General features: G+C 38.8%; 1 protein-coding gene across 1 annotated transcript; it reads left to right on the top strand.

Annotated features, from left to right (window-relative positions):
* Positions 1–1,873: 1,873 nt before the first annotated feature.
* Positions 1,874–15,391, top strand: CCDC82 (coiled-coil domain containing 82). Its single transcript, XM_018071438.3, has 8 exons — positions 1,874–2,052; positions 2,168–2,723; positions 3,189–3,423; positions 4,586–4,678; positions 6,788–6,912; positions 7,756–7,926; positions 13,831–14,016; positions 14,579–15,391. The coding sequence occupies exons 2-8, from the start codon at positions 2,175–2,177 to the stop codon at positions 14,642–14,644; spliced, it is 1,425 nt and encodes a 474-aa protein (XP_017926927.1). The 5' UTR covers positions 1,874–2,052; positions 2,168–2,174; the 3' UTR covers positions 14,645–15,391.
* Positions 15,392–18,435: the final 3,044 nt, after the last annotated feature.

Raw genomic sequence — 18,435 nt, 5'->3', positions numbered from 1 at the left:
CCACCACACTTTGGAGGAAATATTAAATCATGGGAAAACTCTGATCCGTTTATTTGTTTGAAAATTCATGTACTGACTTTAAATTTAAAGCAATTAAACCAAATGTCAGTCCAAGACTATAAATCCCTAAATGCAATATAATCCTTGATTTATAATCATTATAATCCTTGCAATATAAACATTTTGTTGGGAATTCAACCCACCACGTACATAAATGCCTGTCCACACCTCTTTGCCATGTCAATGTCATAGCAGTCCTGTGCAAATAAGATGAGAAATGAGAGGGCTTCCTCTCGTTGTTTTGTTGCTAGCTATTTTTTTAAGAAATACATGGAAACAATTTCAAGATCTTGCTAAAAATGTACAAAAAATGTCAGCAGAATAAGTTCCAAGGTAGCAGTAGTTTTCTGCCACAGACCAAGCAAAGCAGAGAAAATTTAAGACATGAATGTTGTTATTAAAATGTATTTGTAAGCATATTAGCTCTGAACAGAATCCAGCATCCTATTCAACAGACATCTTAAGCAGAACAACAGCAGCAGCTCATTATTCATCATTAAGTTTGGAGAAGACCTTTCAGATCATCAAGCCCAACCATCAGCCCAGTACCACCACCATATTCACCATCAAACCATGCCCTCAAGTGCCATATCCACACGGTTTTTATGAACACTTCTAGGGATGGTGATTCAATCACTTCCCTGGGCAGACTGTTCTAATGCTTGATAACCCTTGCAATGAAGAAATACTTCCTAGGATCCAGTCTAAACCTCCCCTGGCACAACTTCAGGCCATTTCCTCTCGTCCTGTCACTTGTTGTCTCGGAGAAGAGACCGACACCTCCACACCCCCCCAGGCTACAAGCTCCTTTCAGGTAGTTGTGGAGAGCGATAAGGTTCCCCCATGAGCCCCCTTTTCTCCAGGGTAAACATCCCCAACTCTCTCAGCCGCTCCTCATTAATCCACCGAGTTTGTTCCCAGGGATGCAGAGAAGCGGAGCGCCGGCAGCGCTGAGGGACCTGCTGTGGCGGGGTGCACCTCAGACCAGACCAGCGGCAGTCTCTGTCAGCCCCTCTGGGGAGGTGCCGTACCTCACAAGCCCACACAGATTTTCCTCAGGAATGTATCTAGGCCGGACAAAAACAACTAAACCACCCCACGCCATTGCTGCCCGAGACCTGCCGAGGCAGGACTGGAACACGACACCTCTACCTCCCCAACCACTGCGCGCCAATCCCCGCCGCGGCCTGACAGCACTTCCGTAAACACAGCGGCAGGCTGAGTGACAGGGGGCGGTGGCCAATCGCGGTGCCCGGGGCGGCGGGAGGGGGGCGGAGCCTCCGCTCAGCGGCCGAGAGGGCCGGGCGGCGGGAAGCGTCACGGTGGACGCCCAAAGTAACGGCGGCGCGCGAAGCTCACGGTGGCGTTCCGTTCGGCCCTCCCTGTCCCGTCCTGTCTCTCGGTCCTGTTCCCGTTCCTGTTCCCGTTCCTGTCCCGTCCTGTCCCGGTGTGTTCCGGTGTGTCCCGGTGTGGTCCCGCCTCTGTCCCCGCTCTGTCCCGCTCGTCCGTCCTGTCCGTTCCTGTCCCGTCCTATCCCCCGTCCCTGTCCCGCCTCTGTCCCGTCCTGGTCCCGCTCTGTCCCGTCCTGTCCCGTCCTGTCCCGCTCTGTCCCGCTCTGTCCCGGGGTGTGGAGCGGGGCCGGCACAGCTCGGCGCGGCGCGGGTCCCCTCAGGCCTTCTTGCGGGGCTGGCAGAGTAAGGGGCAGCAGCTGTAGGCACGGGCCGCTCCGCAGTGGGCCCTGAAGGCGCTGGTCCCGAGCGAGCGGTGCCGTCAGAGCAGGTCTGGAACGGAGCTGGAGGCTTCCAGGGTTGGGAGAGGACGGTGGGACCGGTAGCTGCGCTTCAGACCTGAGTTCTTCAGTTTATCCAGAAGCGCCGCTGGGTGCGGGCACTTCTGCTCTTCTGCATGTTTTCAGTAAGGTGTATCGCCCTCAGAAGTTACTGTGCAGGTTTATTTTTGTTTGATCCTGGTTTCCACGCGTGTCTCTTAATGGTACTGTCAAGTCGTAAGTGTATGTAACAAAATATGTATGCTTATGTACTTTTTTAATGGCATAATGTAATGAGTGCTTTGTCTTACCGGTTTGTACTTCGGTGTGTTGCCACAGCCTCCCAATGGAGATAAAAGCACCTGTCAGAAGATACGAAACAAGAAATAAGGCAGCAGGAACAGAGCTGTCGTCTTCCAAATCCCGGGTCGATTGGAGGCGTACTAAAAGGGAACTCATACTACTTGACAGCAGTGACGAATCCTCAGCTACCTCTGAGGAGGAGGAGCCTACCACATCAGAAAGTGAAACAGATGAAAAGGATGAAACTTTCATTAAGAGCAGTCTTTCAGATCGGGAAGAAAAAGGCCACAATGCAGAAGGAACAGATGATGGGGAGGATGAGTGCATTGTGCCTGGGAAGCGTAAGAGGTCAAACACCTCTGTCTTGTATGACAGTGATGAAAGTCAGGACAGTGACGTACTGGTTAGAAGAGTTTTTGCTAAGCGCCGCTGTATAATGGATGAGGATGACAGTTCCGAAGAACAGCAACCTGATAAAACGTGCCCTACAGAGAATGTTTCTACTAGTAGGAAACAGAAAGTGTTTGCAAAACTGAAAGAACTTGCAAGAAAAAGTGCAGCTCGGAGATCTTGCAGCAGTGCAAATTGGGAGGTCTGGGTTTTATCTTTGAAATTTAATTGGAGAAAATATTTAATGTGAGGAAAGGCGAAGACTAATAGATATAAATCAGTGGGATTTTTTGGTTTTGAATGCATGACAAATCAGTAGTTCTGTCACATTTTAATAGTCACATTAACTACATAATATTGACTGCTGAAAAGCTATCAGATGCTTTTTATCAGGAAGCAGAATACCTGCTAAAGTAACTTGGAGATCTCAGGTTAATTCCTACAGATAGACTGAAGAGAGGTACATGGAGATGGCTAATTTAAATCTGAAAGTAATTGTCATCTGGTACAGAATGATGTATTTTTTGGAAATGTGTACCTGCTTAATTGTTACAAATTGTGAACAAATAGTGTAATGAGATGGTCAAAAAGCTAGTATACGTAGTATTTTGTCAGTGCAAATACTGAAAATTCTTGTTGTTTGAAGTACCTTTTAAAATTTAATTAGGATTCTAATAGTGAAGCAGAAATAGAAGAGGAACCGCTTTGTCACTTGCCCCTCACACCAACAGAAGGTAGTGAAACTGAGAGTGGCAGCATGGAAGATTTTATAGTAGAGGAAGATGAAGATGATGATAACGATGATGACAACAACATAGAGCGCGTAAAGAGTGAAAATCAGCCACAACAAAAGCAACTAAATACATCAAATAGCGAGTTGCTGTCATACTACATCCCACAGTGTAAGATCAAAATTAGTGGTAATTCTGTATGTATAACTTGCTTGTAGTACTGTTATAAAAATTAATGGGCTAAATACAAATGCTAAGTAATAGGATATGATATTTTGAAAGCAGATTCCTAAAGGCTTCAATTTATTGTGGAAGCAGTCTGATTGCCACAGTAAACTTTTGCAGTCTTTCGGTATCTTAATTAAAGAGAGAATATAATTTCAGGGGAAGGAAGGTTAACTTTATTGCACAGAATTTTTTAAGTTGGTCTGATTTAGGATGAAGTAGGCTGCCGATGCCACAGTCATTCCTGTGGAGACCTGAAAGCATCAAACTCCATCCTGTGATAAACACTAAGAGCAACTATGTTAATTCTGTCCAAATTCTATTCTTACCAGGAGTTTGAAGGTTTGGGGCTTGGGATTTTTTTTTTTTTAACGTATTTTTATTCTGTGGTGGTGAGACTTGGTAGTAGAGGTCTAGAGGGGTTTCTGACTTCATTGGCCAAGACTGGCCAAACTGCATAGAGCAAGAAAACTCTTCAAGTTGTTCTTATATGAGAACCGGTTTCTGGATGGAGCAGAGACATTTGAAACAGACCTTTATATGAGTTATTTTCTTCCGTATTTTGTTGTTCAGAAAGAGGTATGTACTGATTAGGCAGTCCGTGCTAGTGTAGGTGATCACAAGCATTTGTAGTATTTCTTGCCCAATGAAGACCTTAGCAGAACTGTGGGTATTTGAAAGAAAGATAGAAAAAATAAACAAACAAAACCAAAACAACAACAACAAAACCCCCCAAAACAACCAAAAAACCACAACATAAGCCTGGTCTTCTCTGTTTTGCATTATTTCTTGCTATTCATAGAACAAATTATTCACTTCTTTTAGTGTTCGTAGCTCTTTCTGTGGGCTCTTACTGAAAGTGTATGTGACTCGAGGATGCTAAAATTGTGTAGGATCATTGGGATGAGAAGTATACTTTAGAGGCAGAATCTTAAGGGTGTGGATGTTATACCATGCAATTATTTCTAAATCCATATTTAAATAAGTTTAAAATTCTAAATTCACAATAATGAAAAAAAGAATTCTTACAGGACTTCTAATATTGCTTTTTTTTCTGTTTTTTTTTCCCTTTTTTGGGTAAATTCTGATGATACTGCTTTCTTCCCAGTACCTCGCTGTGATCATTATGTACACTTCAAAAGAATAGTAAAGGCTTTCCTCATAAATGCAATTGATGACACTTTTCTGAGCTCATTATATGGTAAGTAAATCACATTAAATAACATTATAGTGCATTCAAAGTTATACAAAGCCATTTATTCTAGGGAGGAGTGTTTCTCCTTATTAGAGTATAGAGCTGAGTCCTGAAATCTGCATGTGGTTTCCCTGCTCTGTAACTTTGGCAGGAGAGGGGAGGATAGACTAATCTTGGAAAAAGGTGTAGACTTAATTCTTTTAAGCCTAGAAGGCTTAAAATGCCTTTTTGAGATGAAAGGAAGTGTTTCTGTGTTACTGATCAGTAACCTTTACAGCATGAAAGCAAAATTAGTTTCAAAACAATGAAAACAGTGCAAGGTCAGCTGATTTGTCAAAATTTTTTGTGCTCCGTAGCTTTTTTTCTGAGGAATTTGGTAATAAATAATTTTAGCTATGGTGATGACTCCATATCTGATTTTTTTCCTTTCTTTTTGTCTAACATTTGTGATTTCAGATAAATAAAGTTTAGCAGCAGTCAGTACTTTTTGTCTTGTTCTTTCTGGGGAAGTGCTTTTTAGCATTTGGCCTAGTGGGGCTGAATGACAACCTTACATGTAGTTTCAAAAGCACTGTAAAGATGGGATTAAGGAGAGAACTGTCCAAGTCAGATTGTGGAAGAGTCAGTAAAGTGCCAAAGAGAGGAAGTTTTGGTGTTATCAGAACTAAGAGGAAACAGAGAAACTGAAGAATACCACAGACCTCAGAATAAAGGCTGTATATTCTTGGAGTTAAAAATGTCTTTCATCTACCACGGCTAGTTCTTTCAGGTGGTTGGTTTGTTTTGTTTCACCAAGTGAAAACAAGCTTATGAATAGTACTAAGTAAACTTTTCCAGATTAATGTTGTAATAACTTCCGTCTGTTTCAAATGGTATCTGCTCTATAAAATGTAGCAACTTACTGCCAAGGTGCTGGAAGTAGGTGAGCTCTGTGGGGGAGCTGGAGGTTGTACATGAACATTGAATAGTATGAACATAACAAAAAAGTATTTTTGTAATGTAGATGGATTTTTCTGAGTTAATGAAAGTGAATCTTTTCATTAGCTTGAATCAAGAGTAGCTACTATAGTATTAGAGTTCAGACTTGCTTTTTATTACGAGGAATTTTTTTATGGTCTAGCACAGCCTCTTCATGCTTATACTGTAAATGTGTGTGTGTAAAGTGAATAGGGAAAAACAGTTAATCGCAATTATGAAATCTATGACAATTAATGGTTTTATATAGCAAGCTAGATAGACAGTGGTCCTTCTCAGTTCTGGTGGGGTTTTTTTTTAATAACAGTATTGCTAGAAGTGCAACCGGACGTGCCCGTCTCGTATTGGCCTTTTTAGCCACCAGCGTGCTTGTAACAAACGTGGGTAAAGCCCTTCCCAAATGTTCATTTGTGAAGCCCAGCCATGATGATTGCTAGAAGACATGAGAAGGTAGCTGTGTTAAGTTGTATGTCTGTACATGCTGAAGTTCCAGAACAGTATGCATTGGCCTGCACCTATGAAAGTCCTATTTAATTCCTGGGGTCCAGCGTGTATTTGGGAGACAGTAGTGGAACAGTTGTAATTTTACTCATCCTCATGCTTGTTTATTTATTTTGCTTGAGTAAGTATTTGGAAGTACTTATGCTGCCTAACTCAAGGCATCTGACTGTGCTGGTGGAGTGTGAAGGTTAGTTTCTCTGTGCTCTTTATAAGTGACAAAGTGCTGTGAAGTAGCTCAGAGCAGTTTGTTTTCATGGATTGCAACCACCCCCCTTATGCGTTAAGAACAACTTAAATAGACTGGACAAAAAGCAAGACATTTCTCCCCTCCTTCCTCCTTTTCCATTCTTTTAAATGGGATTGAGTCAATGGATCTCTATTTGGGATGACAACTTTTCACTTTAACTTTGACTGTAGAGTTTATTCATGTACCACTTTTAAAATAATTAAATATATTCCTTTATCAAAGATGCATGGATCACTTTTATGGGTAACAGTAGCAAATATATTGAGTAATAATTTATTAAAATCATTCATAGTTTTTAGTATGCAGAAGTATTGTGTCCTTGCAAATTTTATCTCAAGAAACTTGTATAAGAAAGGGTGGTCAGCAAATTAGTAATGATTCTCGCTGAGCAGATGGAACAAGACAAAAGAAGTATGCACAAGATATGTTGCTCTCACTTCATTATTTGGACGACCGCTTCATTCAGCCTCGGCTTGAGAACTTAATCGCTAGAAGTCGCTGGAAAGATCGATACAAGGTATGTAGGTTCTACTTTAAACAGTGAAGTGGCTTCCAAATCAAATCATTACTGACTTTTTTTTTTTAACACTATAATTCTCTGTAAAGGTACAGCAATTGGTGTAGTTATATATACTTTTTAATAGAAACTCATTGTTCTTTAACTTACGTAATTTGTTTCAATGCTTATAAGTATCAGAAATATTTTATGTGTTTATAACCAGATAAACATTCAGGTAGCAGAACGGAATCTCTTCTCAGCTACCTGAATGCTTCTCCTGCTAACTTCAGCAGATGACTTTTTGAGGATTTTTCTATGACTTTGTAAATGTTATAACAAAATTTCTTCCTCCTCCCACAAAAAGATAAACTAGTATGCTCATGAATCTTCTACTACTACTACAAAAAATGAAGTCAGTATACAGGAACAGAGTCATCATATGCATACTACTAGAATAGTATTAGTGTGATAGGTGTGGTGTTCTAATAATCACTGTAATAATGGGGTCTGGCCAGTGCAGAGAGACAGTGTATTTATCTGAAGGAGAACAACTGATGTAGTTGCACCCCTACCCCCTAAAAAAAAAAAAAAGGTATGAGAAAAATTCTGCCAGGATGTAGAAGCCATTTTCTAGGTCTGAAGCCAAAAGAAAGAATTAATGAACTAGAGTGAACTGAGTGAAGTGTTGGAAGATGATGGAGAAGGTCTGTGTTCACAACTGAATGATGAAAGATTGCAGATTTGAATCTCTTTCATTTTTCTTGGACTAATTTTTTGTGAGTACAGAGAACTCAGCACTCTATTTGAGGCATTATTCATTTTAGAAAGATTCTTTAATGTTATTTGAAATCTGTTTTTCAGGAGCGTGTGGATTGTTACCCAGATGTTCGCATAATCCTGAAAAATCCAAAAACTATGTCTTGTCAGGCCTGTGAATTGAAGCGGTATTGTAAGTTTAAAGTGTTGCTCTCTGGACAGCTTTATAATAGTAAAACTTTGGAAGTGGATGACTTCATGTCAAATGACAAGCAGGTAACTTCAAACAAGCACTCTATTTTTAAGCTTTGTGTAGTATTACAGAAACTTACCTATCAACACATCTATGTCTATAATGCTAGAGGCAAGTGTTAGGCTATTGTATTTCCATGTTTAGACCCTATTAATTTTTAAATATGAGGACCATTTTATAGTTTGAAGTATAGTCTTGGATTTAGCTAGGAATTATGAAGGAAGTTCCTATAAAACTTGACAAGATGAATGGAGCCATTCCCCTCTGTCTGCCCCCCTTCCCTGTTGGGAAAGAGGTAATGAAAAGTATTGTCAAATAAATCCAACTTTTATCAAGAAAATAAATTACATCTTTTTCTATGATGTTTGTTTTTGCCTGTGTCACGATGATCCGTGCAATATTTCCTCCCCACTTTTACCACTTAATATTAGTACTGGATGCAGCAGATGTAAATGCTAATAAGTGTACCCAGCCACGAGCTGGGCTTCATGATAAAGGATAAAGAACTCTAAGACATATGACAGGGTTGTTGATAACTCTTTCCCTTAAGTCAGAATTGACATTTGCCTCTATTCTTTTCTCTGCTTCAAATCTCTGCAGTCAGAGTCCCATCCAGGGCAAGAAGGAAACTCTAGGTACATGGCAACCTACTCAGCATGCTTGTCTTTTGTGGTACTTGAGGAAGTAGTATGCAAGGAGGCTGACAGCACACGTGAAGATTTACATACTAACCAAAGTACTAATATGAGTACTCAGTTATTTCTAAAGTAACTTTTGGTTTTGTCAGTAACAATTAATAGGAGATTGAAAATCCTAAAGCAGATGCGTATCTTAAAAGAAGGGAAAGCAGTGGTAAAGAAATTACATGACCGATGCTCTGCACGTGCCTGGCATTCCTGGGTTTCACCAAGTACCAGAGAAATACTATGATTTTTTTTTTTTTTAAATCTTGATAAGATCCTATGTCTGTATGCCAGGAGTCTGAGACTTGAAATTAAGAATTACATTTTCCTCATATTTTCATATATTCTAAATATCAGAATGCCTTTTCATTGAAGGTAGATCACTTGAAAGCCCTTTACCTTTGTGTGTGCCTATAATGCCCTTAAGACTTTCCCGGTAAGGATCTTGCATTGATCAGCTTTCAGAAACATTGTAAAAGTAACTTTCTGTATGATGGACAATCATCTCCCTCGAATTATTGTGTTTTCTATTTTGTGACAAATAAGGTTTGTTCTACATTGGGTCACTAGGTTTGCTAATTCTGTGCCTACTATTCCTCTAGCATTTGGAGCATCCACATGTACTCCAACAGTTCTTGTTTGCCCTAGGTCCAAACACTGAGTGAAACAGTGCCCTGATCATCCTAATAGTCCAAGTGCGACCTAGTCAGAATTTACTGCTTCATTCTTCAGATTTTTTTGCTCACCTGCTATTTCCCACATACCTTTTCACTCAGGACAAAGTATCTTGGCATCTCAGTTGCATTGACGCTTGAAGTTGCTGATCTCGTTTTGAGAAGACTTACTGCATTATCAGAACTACTTGCATTTTTTTCTCACTCAGTTGTCTCTACTAGAACATTTTAGATTAAATTATATTTTTGGAGTGAAAGACATTTTTCCTGTTGTTACGTGATGTTGCATTAGGCAGTCAATTTAGATAACTTCAGGAGTCACCTAAAGTAATTTAATAATAACGTAATATAATTTTATTTCGCAGCTGAGCCTTTTGAAGACCTTGACTATTAAAAACTTGGGTGTTTCTAATATTTAGACATCATCCCTTCAAATTTACAGCTACATGTTATGATTGTTATACTTTCCTTAGGTTATGTAATTCATGACCTCTTATGAGAAACTCAAAGTACACAATTTGTCAAGAGTAAAATATTACTATAGTTTACCAAGCTGATATCCAAGTTTTGCCTTTCTTCCCTTTCAGGAAGCACAGATGGTATTTTTGTTTTCTTTCTGAGTGTAAAAGAATTTTTGAATACAGCTGAAGTTCCTCACTGTATTTGCTGAAAAGAAAAAAGTTTCAGAACAAGTCTTTTATTCAGTATATTTGATAATGAGGTATAATGGGATTTCTTTTGCAAAAATAAAGTGAAACCCTTGTCAGACTGGAAGTACACCGTACTGAAGTGGAAGTCTATATGGCTTGAATTTTTTCAAATTTTCTAACTTAGAGATTTGAGGGGGCTCAGTGTGATTACCATGTCATCATCTTGGGTTCTGCATGTAATGCAGGAGCTAGGAATATCTGTGCCAGTTTTTCTTAGATTACAGACCTTTCTGAGCAGCAGTTGCTGATACTCTGTTATGAAAAATATGTACGTGCATATTAGTCAAGAGAGCGAGGCTTTTCCAGCAAGGTTTTGCCACTTGTTTATTGCAGGAAAACAATGAGACCTCCAAGCACTGATACTGCAGTCTGTTGTACAGTCATTATTCCTTACATACAAGCCTCTAAATGTAGATCACTAATTTAAAAAATTTCAGTTTTTCATGGGAAGTGTGTGCCTTACCTAACCAGAAATAATAAGGGAACCAGCACAAGAATTTATCTTTTCTCAGCTTCCAACTTAACTGTGGAAATAACAGTAGCAATTCCCTCACTGCTGACCAAATGTTGTCCTACATAAAGTGTTGGCTGTTTTTCACTTTGGAAAAAACTTGAAATATTTAACTAACTTGCTAGTTCATTTTTGTCCTCTTTAGCTTAAGAGTAGAAAATGAGAGCTTTTTTTACCCTCTGTACACTAGCATCTGAAGGCATGTCTGCTATGTGCATGCTCAGGGGCTGTAAAACAGTCAGGAGGAAGAGTAATTGAGCACTTTCCAGTAATTTTTTATAGTGTCTTTATAATGCAACATTTGTGTTCTTATGGTGACCTGCAATTTAGACTGCTAAAAGTACTGTTCTCAAGTTGTCTTTAAAGTTCTGTTGACAATGCATTGATCGACTTCTCCTGCCAGTTGAGAAAAAAAGAAAGGAGGAAAAAGTAAAAAGAAAAAAAAGGCTCATAAATCTGCCATTTCACAAACTTGATTAATTGATAGAAAAGGTAGTTCAGCAATGGCAGATCAGATTGAATGGAAACACATAGTTGGACTATCTTCTATAGATTTGTTTGAAAATACCCAAGAAAAGTGGATGTGGAGAGAACAAAGACAGACCTCCAACCCCCTTCTTCTGCATAAAACTTTCCTTTTCTCTCATCTCTGAAGTATTCTCCTTTGCCAATAGAAAAAGAAGAGAAACAGCTGTTCCAGTTTTGCTTAGACTTGCAGTAATTGTTCACTCTGTAGGTGCCAATTCTCATTTCTTCATGGTCAGGGGAATCAAACAGTTTAGAGGTATAGGTGTCCCCCACACTTCTTTGCTCTTGTGTCACCTGGATTATAAACTGTTTTCTCTCTCGGTTTTCATGTTCTACTTCTGTTTATAAACATGCTTAGAGGACATGGATTCAGTCACTACATGTTGTGCTATTGTCAGGCCATGCTCCTACATTCCATACAAAGTGATTTAACACAACTTTGGCTGATAGGGCCAGCTTGAGTAGATAAGTTAAGCATTAGGACAGAGGGACTGAGAACTGCAAGAGGAAAAAATTAGAATGAGTACAGTACTGAGATTCTTTCCAACACTGCATTCTGAAATAGCTCTTTATTTTTAGACTATCATTCTTGCTTTAAAAACACAATGCATAGTTACATTTATATGATATTTAGCTATTTGCATTTGGCATTTCCCCATTGTGGCAGTACTTTACACCTCGCATATAAATAAGCTATGAAACTCATTGCCACAAGATATTTTTGAAGGGAAATTATTAGTGCGTCCCAAAATCCTGCTAGCTGTTGTCACAGGGTAAAGAACTGGGCCATCAGTTTGATGCAGGATGATATCTCCTGTTTTGCATCACATAATGTTCCAAGTGCCACACCTCATTGCTTGGGATACTTGGAAAGTTTTGAAATGCTCTACAAAATGCCACAGCTCAGTTCTTGATTGTTTCAGTATTTGAAATGATAATTCTGGAAATTTGAATAAATCAAGCATTGGTTGGTAGGTCTTGCACTTCAGAAGCACCTGCAGCACCAAACACAAGCCTTAGCTTTTCATTTTTGGGGATAGTAGAAATGGAGCTGCATATAGGTACAATGTGTGCATCATCAGTAGAGAATTACAATATAGTAATAGGCATTTTTTATCTCAAGGTGTTTAACAGTGCAGTTAATAACCATTTTGACTTAGTGATATTATGTCTGCTGATATCAATTGAGCTGCTGGTTTTATATAAAAATATATTTCAGAAATTAAGTATATTCATATATTTAAGGTCAGGTGTTTTGGGGAACTGCTCACAGATGCAAACATTTGGTCATGCATTTGGAAAAGCTCACTGAAAATGCAGGTTGTAAGCATCAATTAAAACTTAACCTTCTTGTAATTTGAGATAATTCAGATTATTACCAGTGGCAGCAATAAAAGGTATCAGTGTTGTGGCTCAGAAAAAGTCATTTTTCAACTTATAACACAGTTGGTTCTTTTATACATATGTGTGTGTGTAATGTTAAATTGTACAATTGCAGCTTGCATTACTGATGCAAAGAACTCTGACCTTTAACCATTTATGTGCTTGTTACTTGCAAAAGTGTGACAAGACATCAGTCCAAAACAGTGCTGTTCTTGAAGGATAAGCTGATGAGGTTTGGTTGTTTGGTTTTTTTTCAGAAAAATTGAATCTATTTCTCGTGTATGTATCAGGAGCTGAATTTCTTTATGTTTGTATTAATTATGTTGCTTTGAGTGTAGAAAACCTGACCCCCGAAAACCAGCCAGACATGGATTTCTTACCTAATAGACTTTGTCTCCTTGGATTAGAGTAGCGATCAGTGCACCTGTGGGTCACTTAGAGAGGATAGAATCCTCTTCTGACTTGCCATTGTATCTACTGGAACTACTGTTCTTGTAGAAGTGGGACAAAACATACTCTTGTGAAACACAGCATGTCCTTAAATGCAGGTGAAAATTGACTCTTTTTTCCCTCCCCACATCTCCAATTTCATATACTCTTAGTGAAGATTTAGGATGGCGAAAGATTTTTGTAACCAGTGTATCACACTGTATTTTCATCTTAGTGCTGATAGATTATAACAAATTTACTGTAATCCATGTAGTAACAAGCATATCTACCACTTGTTTACCTATAAATACTGCTGTAAAGAAGACTGTGAAATAAGACAGTTCTGTCTATTCTGCATGGAAATCTTAGAAATAAGACTGGTAATAACTGGGAGATGTGAGTCTTTGATTTCTACAGCATTGTGGCCTAACGTCTGCATTCTACAAAACCTCAGTTTTCATATTTTATTTTTATGAAATTCAACACACCCCCTTATATTTATTAAATAAATGTTTCAAGGCATATGTCTATTTGTATAGTTACGTATTTGTTATTGAAAGTTAATCAGTCTACAAAATGTTAAAACTGGTATTTCATGTCCTAGGAAGTACTTACATATTAAGCAAAAGTAAACAAATGATTTCTCTTCCTCTGCTTTCACAATATGATGGTTGTCTAAAGTGTTAGTGATTTCATAACGAAGTTCCACCAGGAGATATGAAAGATACCACCAATTATAAACATGGTTGTGTTTGCAAGAAGACCATACTGATAAGCTGCCATTGCATAGACTTGCTGGCTGCCTGCTTGCTCATAAATCGCTGTGCTGTGGCTGTGAAAACTACATGGTTTTGTACTGATTTTATGCATGTAGCATCATTCTGTTTATTTCATTATTCAGAAAAATTTCCTGGACTGACTAGAGTCATACTAGACTAACTTACCAATTCTGTATATTGTCAAGATAATCAGTTCTATCAGAAAGAGTGATTTGTTTGTTCTGGCCTAGGTTTTGAAGGTTGGCTTGGTGTGTGCAAATCGGACAAGAATTTATCACAATTTGAAGCACTTCAAGTACAAGTTGTATGTGGATTGCAGCTCTGTTGCCGAATTGAATGGTGTTGAGGATGAACCAGTCAAAGACACTGTAGAACGGCTTTTCAGCCACTTGGAAGAGAGTGGGTGGATTCAGAAGGTATGCCCGAATTATTTCCTCTATCCTTTTCCAAAGAGATAAAAGTACATTGAGATAAAATGTCTGATTTAATTGATCAGTTCTGAATTATTTGCCTTGTATAATACAACTCAGCTTAACTGTTTATCCATTTCTGCTGACCCAGTCTTTCAAACACGGCTGTGTTGCTGTGCTCAGATAGAGTTTGTATCAACTTTTGACATGAAGCTTTTTGACAGCTGCATGATCTCTGGGCTGTGGAGGGCAAACTCCTCTTTCATTTGAAAGCAGCAACACAACAAACTCGAGCTTTAACTTAGAAAGATTGGAAACACGTACGTAAGGCACAGAATATTTTAGAATTCTGTTTATTTACACTGAAGCACTTTGAATTATTTAGGAACACTTTATAAACTATTTTAAGACAACTTGAAGTACAATTGCATTTAGCAAGCTTTCAGATATCATTCTTTCTAAATTGTTATTGATATGTTTGGTAATGTGTTGAACAAGAAAAAGCAGTCTTTACATAACCTAGTTATTAAACATTGATTAAATAATACAGGTTTTATTTCATTTGCAGAGATACAATGATCTTGAAGATTGCATGGATGATGCAGACAGTTTTCAAGAAGAGAAAATTGATTAAGTGATCATATAGCTCTTTGAAAGACATCTTATAAAAATTTGAATGGCCTGCTTTATCTGCATGCACTTTATCTCTGCTTGGACTTCAAGATTCTATTTAGGCTACACCGAAATTCATATATGCCTTTAAACTGCTGTTTGATAATGTGTTGTATCTTTTTTCCTCATCTGTGTCAATAATAACCCAAAGGTTTACCAAATCAGTCCTCCAGTCTTACTGCATAAATCATTTTAAGTTTCCTTCTGTTCTTAGAAATAACAGCTCAATATCTATTTACTCGTGAAATAAAACTTCCACCTATGTATATTGAGCTGTATAGTAGGAAAGGTAGGAGATGCTGAGATCTTTTGAAATAAGTGTGTTTGGAAAGGTAAGGCTATGTTATACAAGAACTTATGACTGCATCTTACCTTCCTTATTGCTCACTATATGCAAGTAGGTCCAGCCAGTTAGAATGATAGTTACAATAAACAGAGCCCAAATGCAAAGATCTATTTCTCCTCTGAGGAATCAGTATAGACAGTTGCAAGGCAACAGAGGAAATATTCTGCGGTCCTGACTACATTTGCAGCACAGTAGTCATTCCTCTCTTGAGAGAGTAGGTGATGAGTCATATTATAGGCGTCATACAGACTGAGTCTGGCTTAGCCATCTAAATGAACACATGGGCCCTCATTGCTGTCTCTGATAAGCAGCTGGGGCAATTTACTCAGATTTTAAACATCAAATTATGTTGTGCAAACATAATGGCAGCAACTTGCAGTAACTGCAAGCCTAAGAGAATGGATTAATGTGCCCATGCAAGATAAGCGGGAATTCTTACAGTGTAACTTAACAGAATGTAGGAGTTACTCAGAAGCAGGATGCATGGCTTACCAGAATTACATGAAACCCAAATCAGAGTAGATTTTTGAGGAGTTAGGAAGTGTTAAATAAGATACCGTCCATCCTGAAAAACTGGACATGTGCCGGCAATGTGCGTTTGCAGCCCAGAAAGCCAACCATGTCCTGGCTGCATCAAAACCAGCTTGGCCAGCAGGTTAAAGGAGGGGATTTCGCCTCTCTACTCCACTCTGGCGAGACCCCACTTGGAGTGCCGCATCCAGCTCTGAGGTCCTCAGCACAGGAAAGACATGGACCTGCTGCAGCGGGTCCAATTTAGAGGAGGGCCACTAAATTGATCAGAGGGCTGGAGCACCTCTCTCATAAAGACAGGCTGAGAGAAGAGAAGGCACAGAGGAGACTTTATTGCAGCCTTTCAGTACTTGAAGTGGGCATACAAGAAAGATGGGGAGGGACTTTTCTACCAAGGCCTGTAGTGACAGGACAACTAACAAGTTTTAAATTTAAGGAGGGTGGGTATAGATGGATGTCGGGAAGAAAATCTTTGGGGTGAACGTGGTGAGGCACTAACACAGGTTGCCCAGAAAAGCTGTGCATGCCCCATTCCTGGAAGCGTTGTAAGGTTGGGTCAGGATGGGTCAGAGCAACCTGGTCTAATGGAAGATGTCCCAGGCCATTATAATCTTCCAACCCAAATCCTGTATTTTGTGCTGCATATGAAATGAATCAGATGTAGTCTAAGATAACATGTGAGGCACAGTGTTTGGAATCCAGTTAGGAACTGTTCCTACATCTTGCTCTATGCACATTATTAGTCTTTTGTGGCTAATATGGCAACCTAGTGAAAGGCAAGATACTGTTTACACTCTGAATTCTTTTAACAGGTTACTCTCTCAGAAGCAAAACTAATGAAACCTGATTTCTCATGGATTTGTCTGTAAGATTTACCACTCTACTGGAAACAAATAGCTTGATTGGAAAGGCAACTGCTAACAGGTGTATAGCTTAACAGTGAACATCTGCTGAGTTTTTTATTCAGAGACTGCACCTTAGATTTGTCATTCACTACCCTTTTTCCAGCATTCATTGTAAGAAATGAACTGGTTTTACTTTTTTAAGGAGTTGAAACTAGGCAATGGTTTATATGCTATTAGAGAGAGCTAATAACATCAGTTCTCCTTTTTTCCACATACAGATACAAGATATACAAAACCAAAATGAAAATTCTCAGTATACAGATTGAGATTTGTTCAACTTATGTTGAAGATATTCTTTCCATACCTTCTTCCAAAACTGTGAGTTAGATATATAAAATTCTGAGATTTGGTATGTCTCATATCTGTCTCCCTGGTTACCAAAGCTGAAGGAATTCTCTATTCCTTTTCCTTCATTTTGCTACATTTAAACTGTTTGCTACCAAATTAAGAAATAAGTTTGGGAAATTCTGGCTTGCTGATTAAAGGTAGTATTTCAAGAATACATACATTTTGATTGAAAATTAAAATGGCCAAATTGTTCAGTGAGCAATTTTTTAATATCCCAGACCTTGTTTCCCACCTCCTCTCCATTCACCTAAAAAGTGTAAGCTATCTACTACTTGTTCCTGCAGGCACTTTTTTTTCCCAGAAGAGTGTTTTTCTGTTGCTAACAGGTATCCGAAAGAATCCTGCTGAAGTTTCTTGGTAGAAAGTGCTTCTGGAGGTTTACTAATCTTGTGTGTGCTATCCCCAGTGGGACTAAGAAAATGCCTCAAATTGCCATCACTGATTTCTGTTTCAGCAAGAAACAGATATTTGATTTGATTTTGCAGGGTTTGTGTGTATAGTCTCTGTTAAACGATATTTGTGTGTATATACGATGTTTGTGTGTATAGTCTCTGTTAAACCCTGATATTCCCCTCACGGAGATTGGAGGAAGTGATGTTTTTGTGGCTGTTGTTTTATCTGAAGTGTTTCTGCAAGACAGCAAAAGTGAAGTATCATTACATCATGTTTACATTTGTCTTCACCACAGGAAATGAAAATATTGTTTAGAAGAGTAAATATGTAAAAATTTAGATCATATTTTCCAGGTTAGTCTGTAAATGCTAGTGCTTGTACAGCATGAAGCACAAAGAGGACTCTACCTCCTGAGACTTTCTATATATAGAATTACTCAGTAAGAGTATTTCTAGCAGAAAAAAATTGTGCAAATATCTAATGATGGGAGAAGTCAGAAATCTGCCCAGTCTTTCATGGTTTTTTTTCCACATCAAAGTTGAATGGAGTTAGGAGGTGAGAGAATAAAATGTTTGTTCCGATAGGACATTTTAAATTGTCTTTAGTGTTAATTTTTGAAGCAGTAACTCTAATTAAGATAAAGTACCTGTCTTAATGGAACAATGAAGAGAGCTCAGAATGTGATTAGACTTGGCGGGGGTGATTAATGATCGTACTTGGAAATTACTTTAGTTCCTGTAATGTTTTGATAATCTGCTCTAGTTTAAGTTCTGTAACTGGAGACGGTGATAATGATGAAGTTCACACAAGGTATTTATGCACAGGATCAGGCTTACCAACATGATGTACTTCTGGGACAGAAGGCCCTTTTTAGTCTACATTCTGTCCAGTTCTCGCAGTGAAGTATGACAAGAAGCGATTTTTGTCCCTGTGTCCTTCGGGTTTTGGAAAGAAAGTAGTTTGCTAATAGTAGATAGCTGTTACTGTTACTTTTTCGACAGTGAAGGCTTCTCCTGTTTCCAGAAAGCAGCTATTTTTAGCAGTTCCTCAGGCAATTGCAGGCAATTCCCATGCTTAGCTCCTCTAGTTTACTTTTATTTGGATAAATAAAGACTTCTGGTTTTATCCTTCTGTAAGTCTGTCTGGATAAACAGAGTGGGTGTGCTAGTGTACACATGTGATACACAAACACATGTAAATACAATACTACTCCAAGAGAAATATCCACCA

The sequence above is a fragment of the Manacus vitellinus genome, unplaced genomic scaffold (genome assembly GCF_001715985.3).
Source record: "Manacus vitellinus isolate BGI_N305 unplaced genomic scaffold, ASM171598v3 scaffold_2_pilon, whole genome shotgun sequence".
In the NCBI taxonomy this organism is placed as follows: Eukaryota; Metazoa; Chordata; class Aves; order Passeriformes; family Pipridae; genus Manacus; species Manacus vitellinus.
The sequence above is the reverse complement of the archived record's forward strand: the minus strand, read 5'-3'. Positions and strand labels throughout refer to the sequence as shown.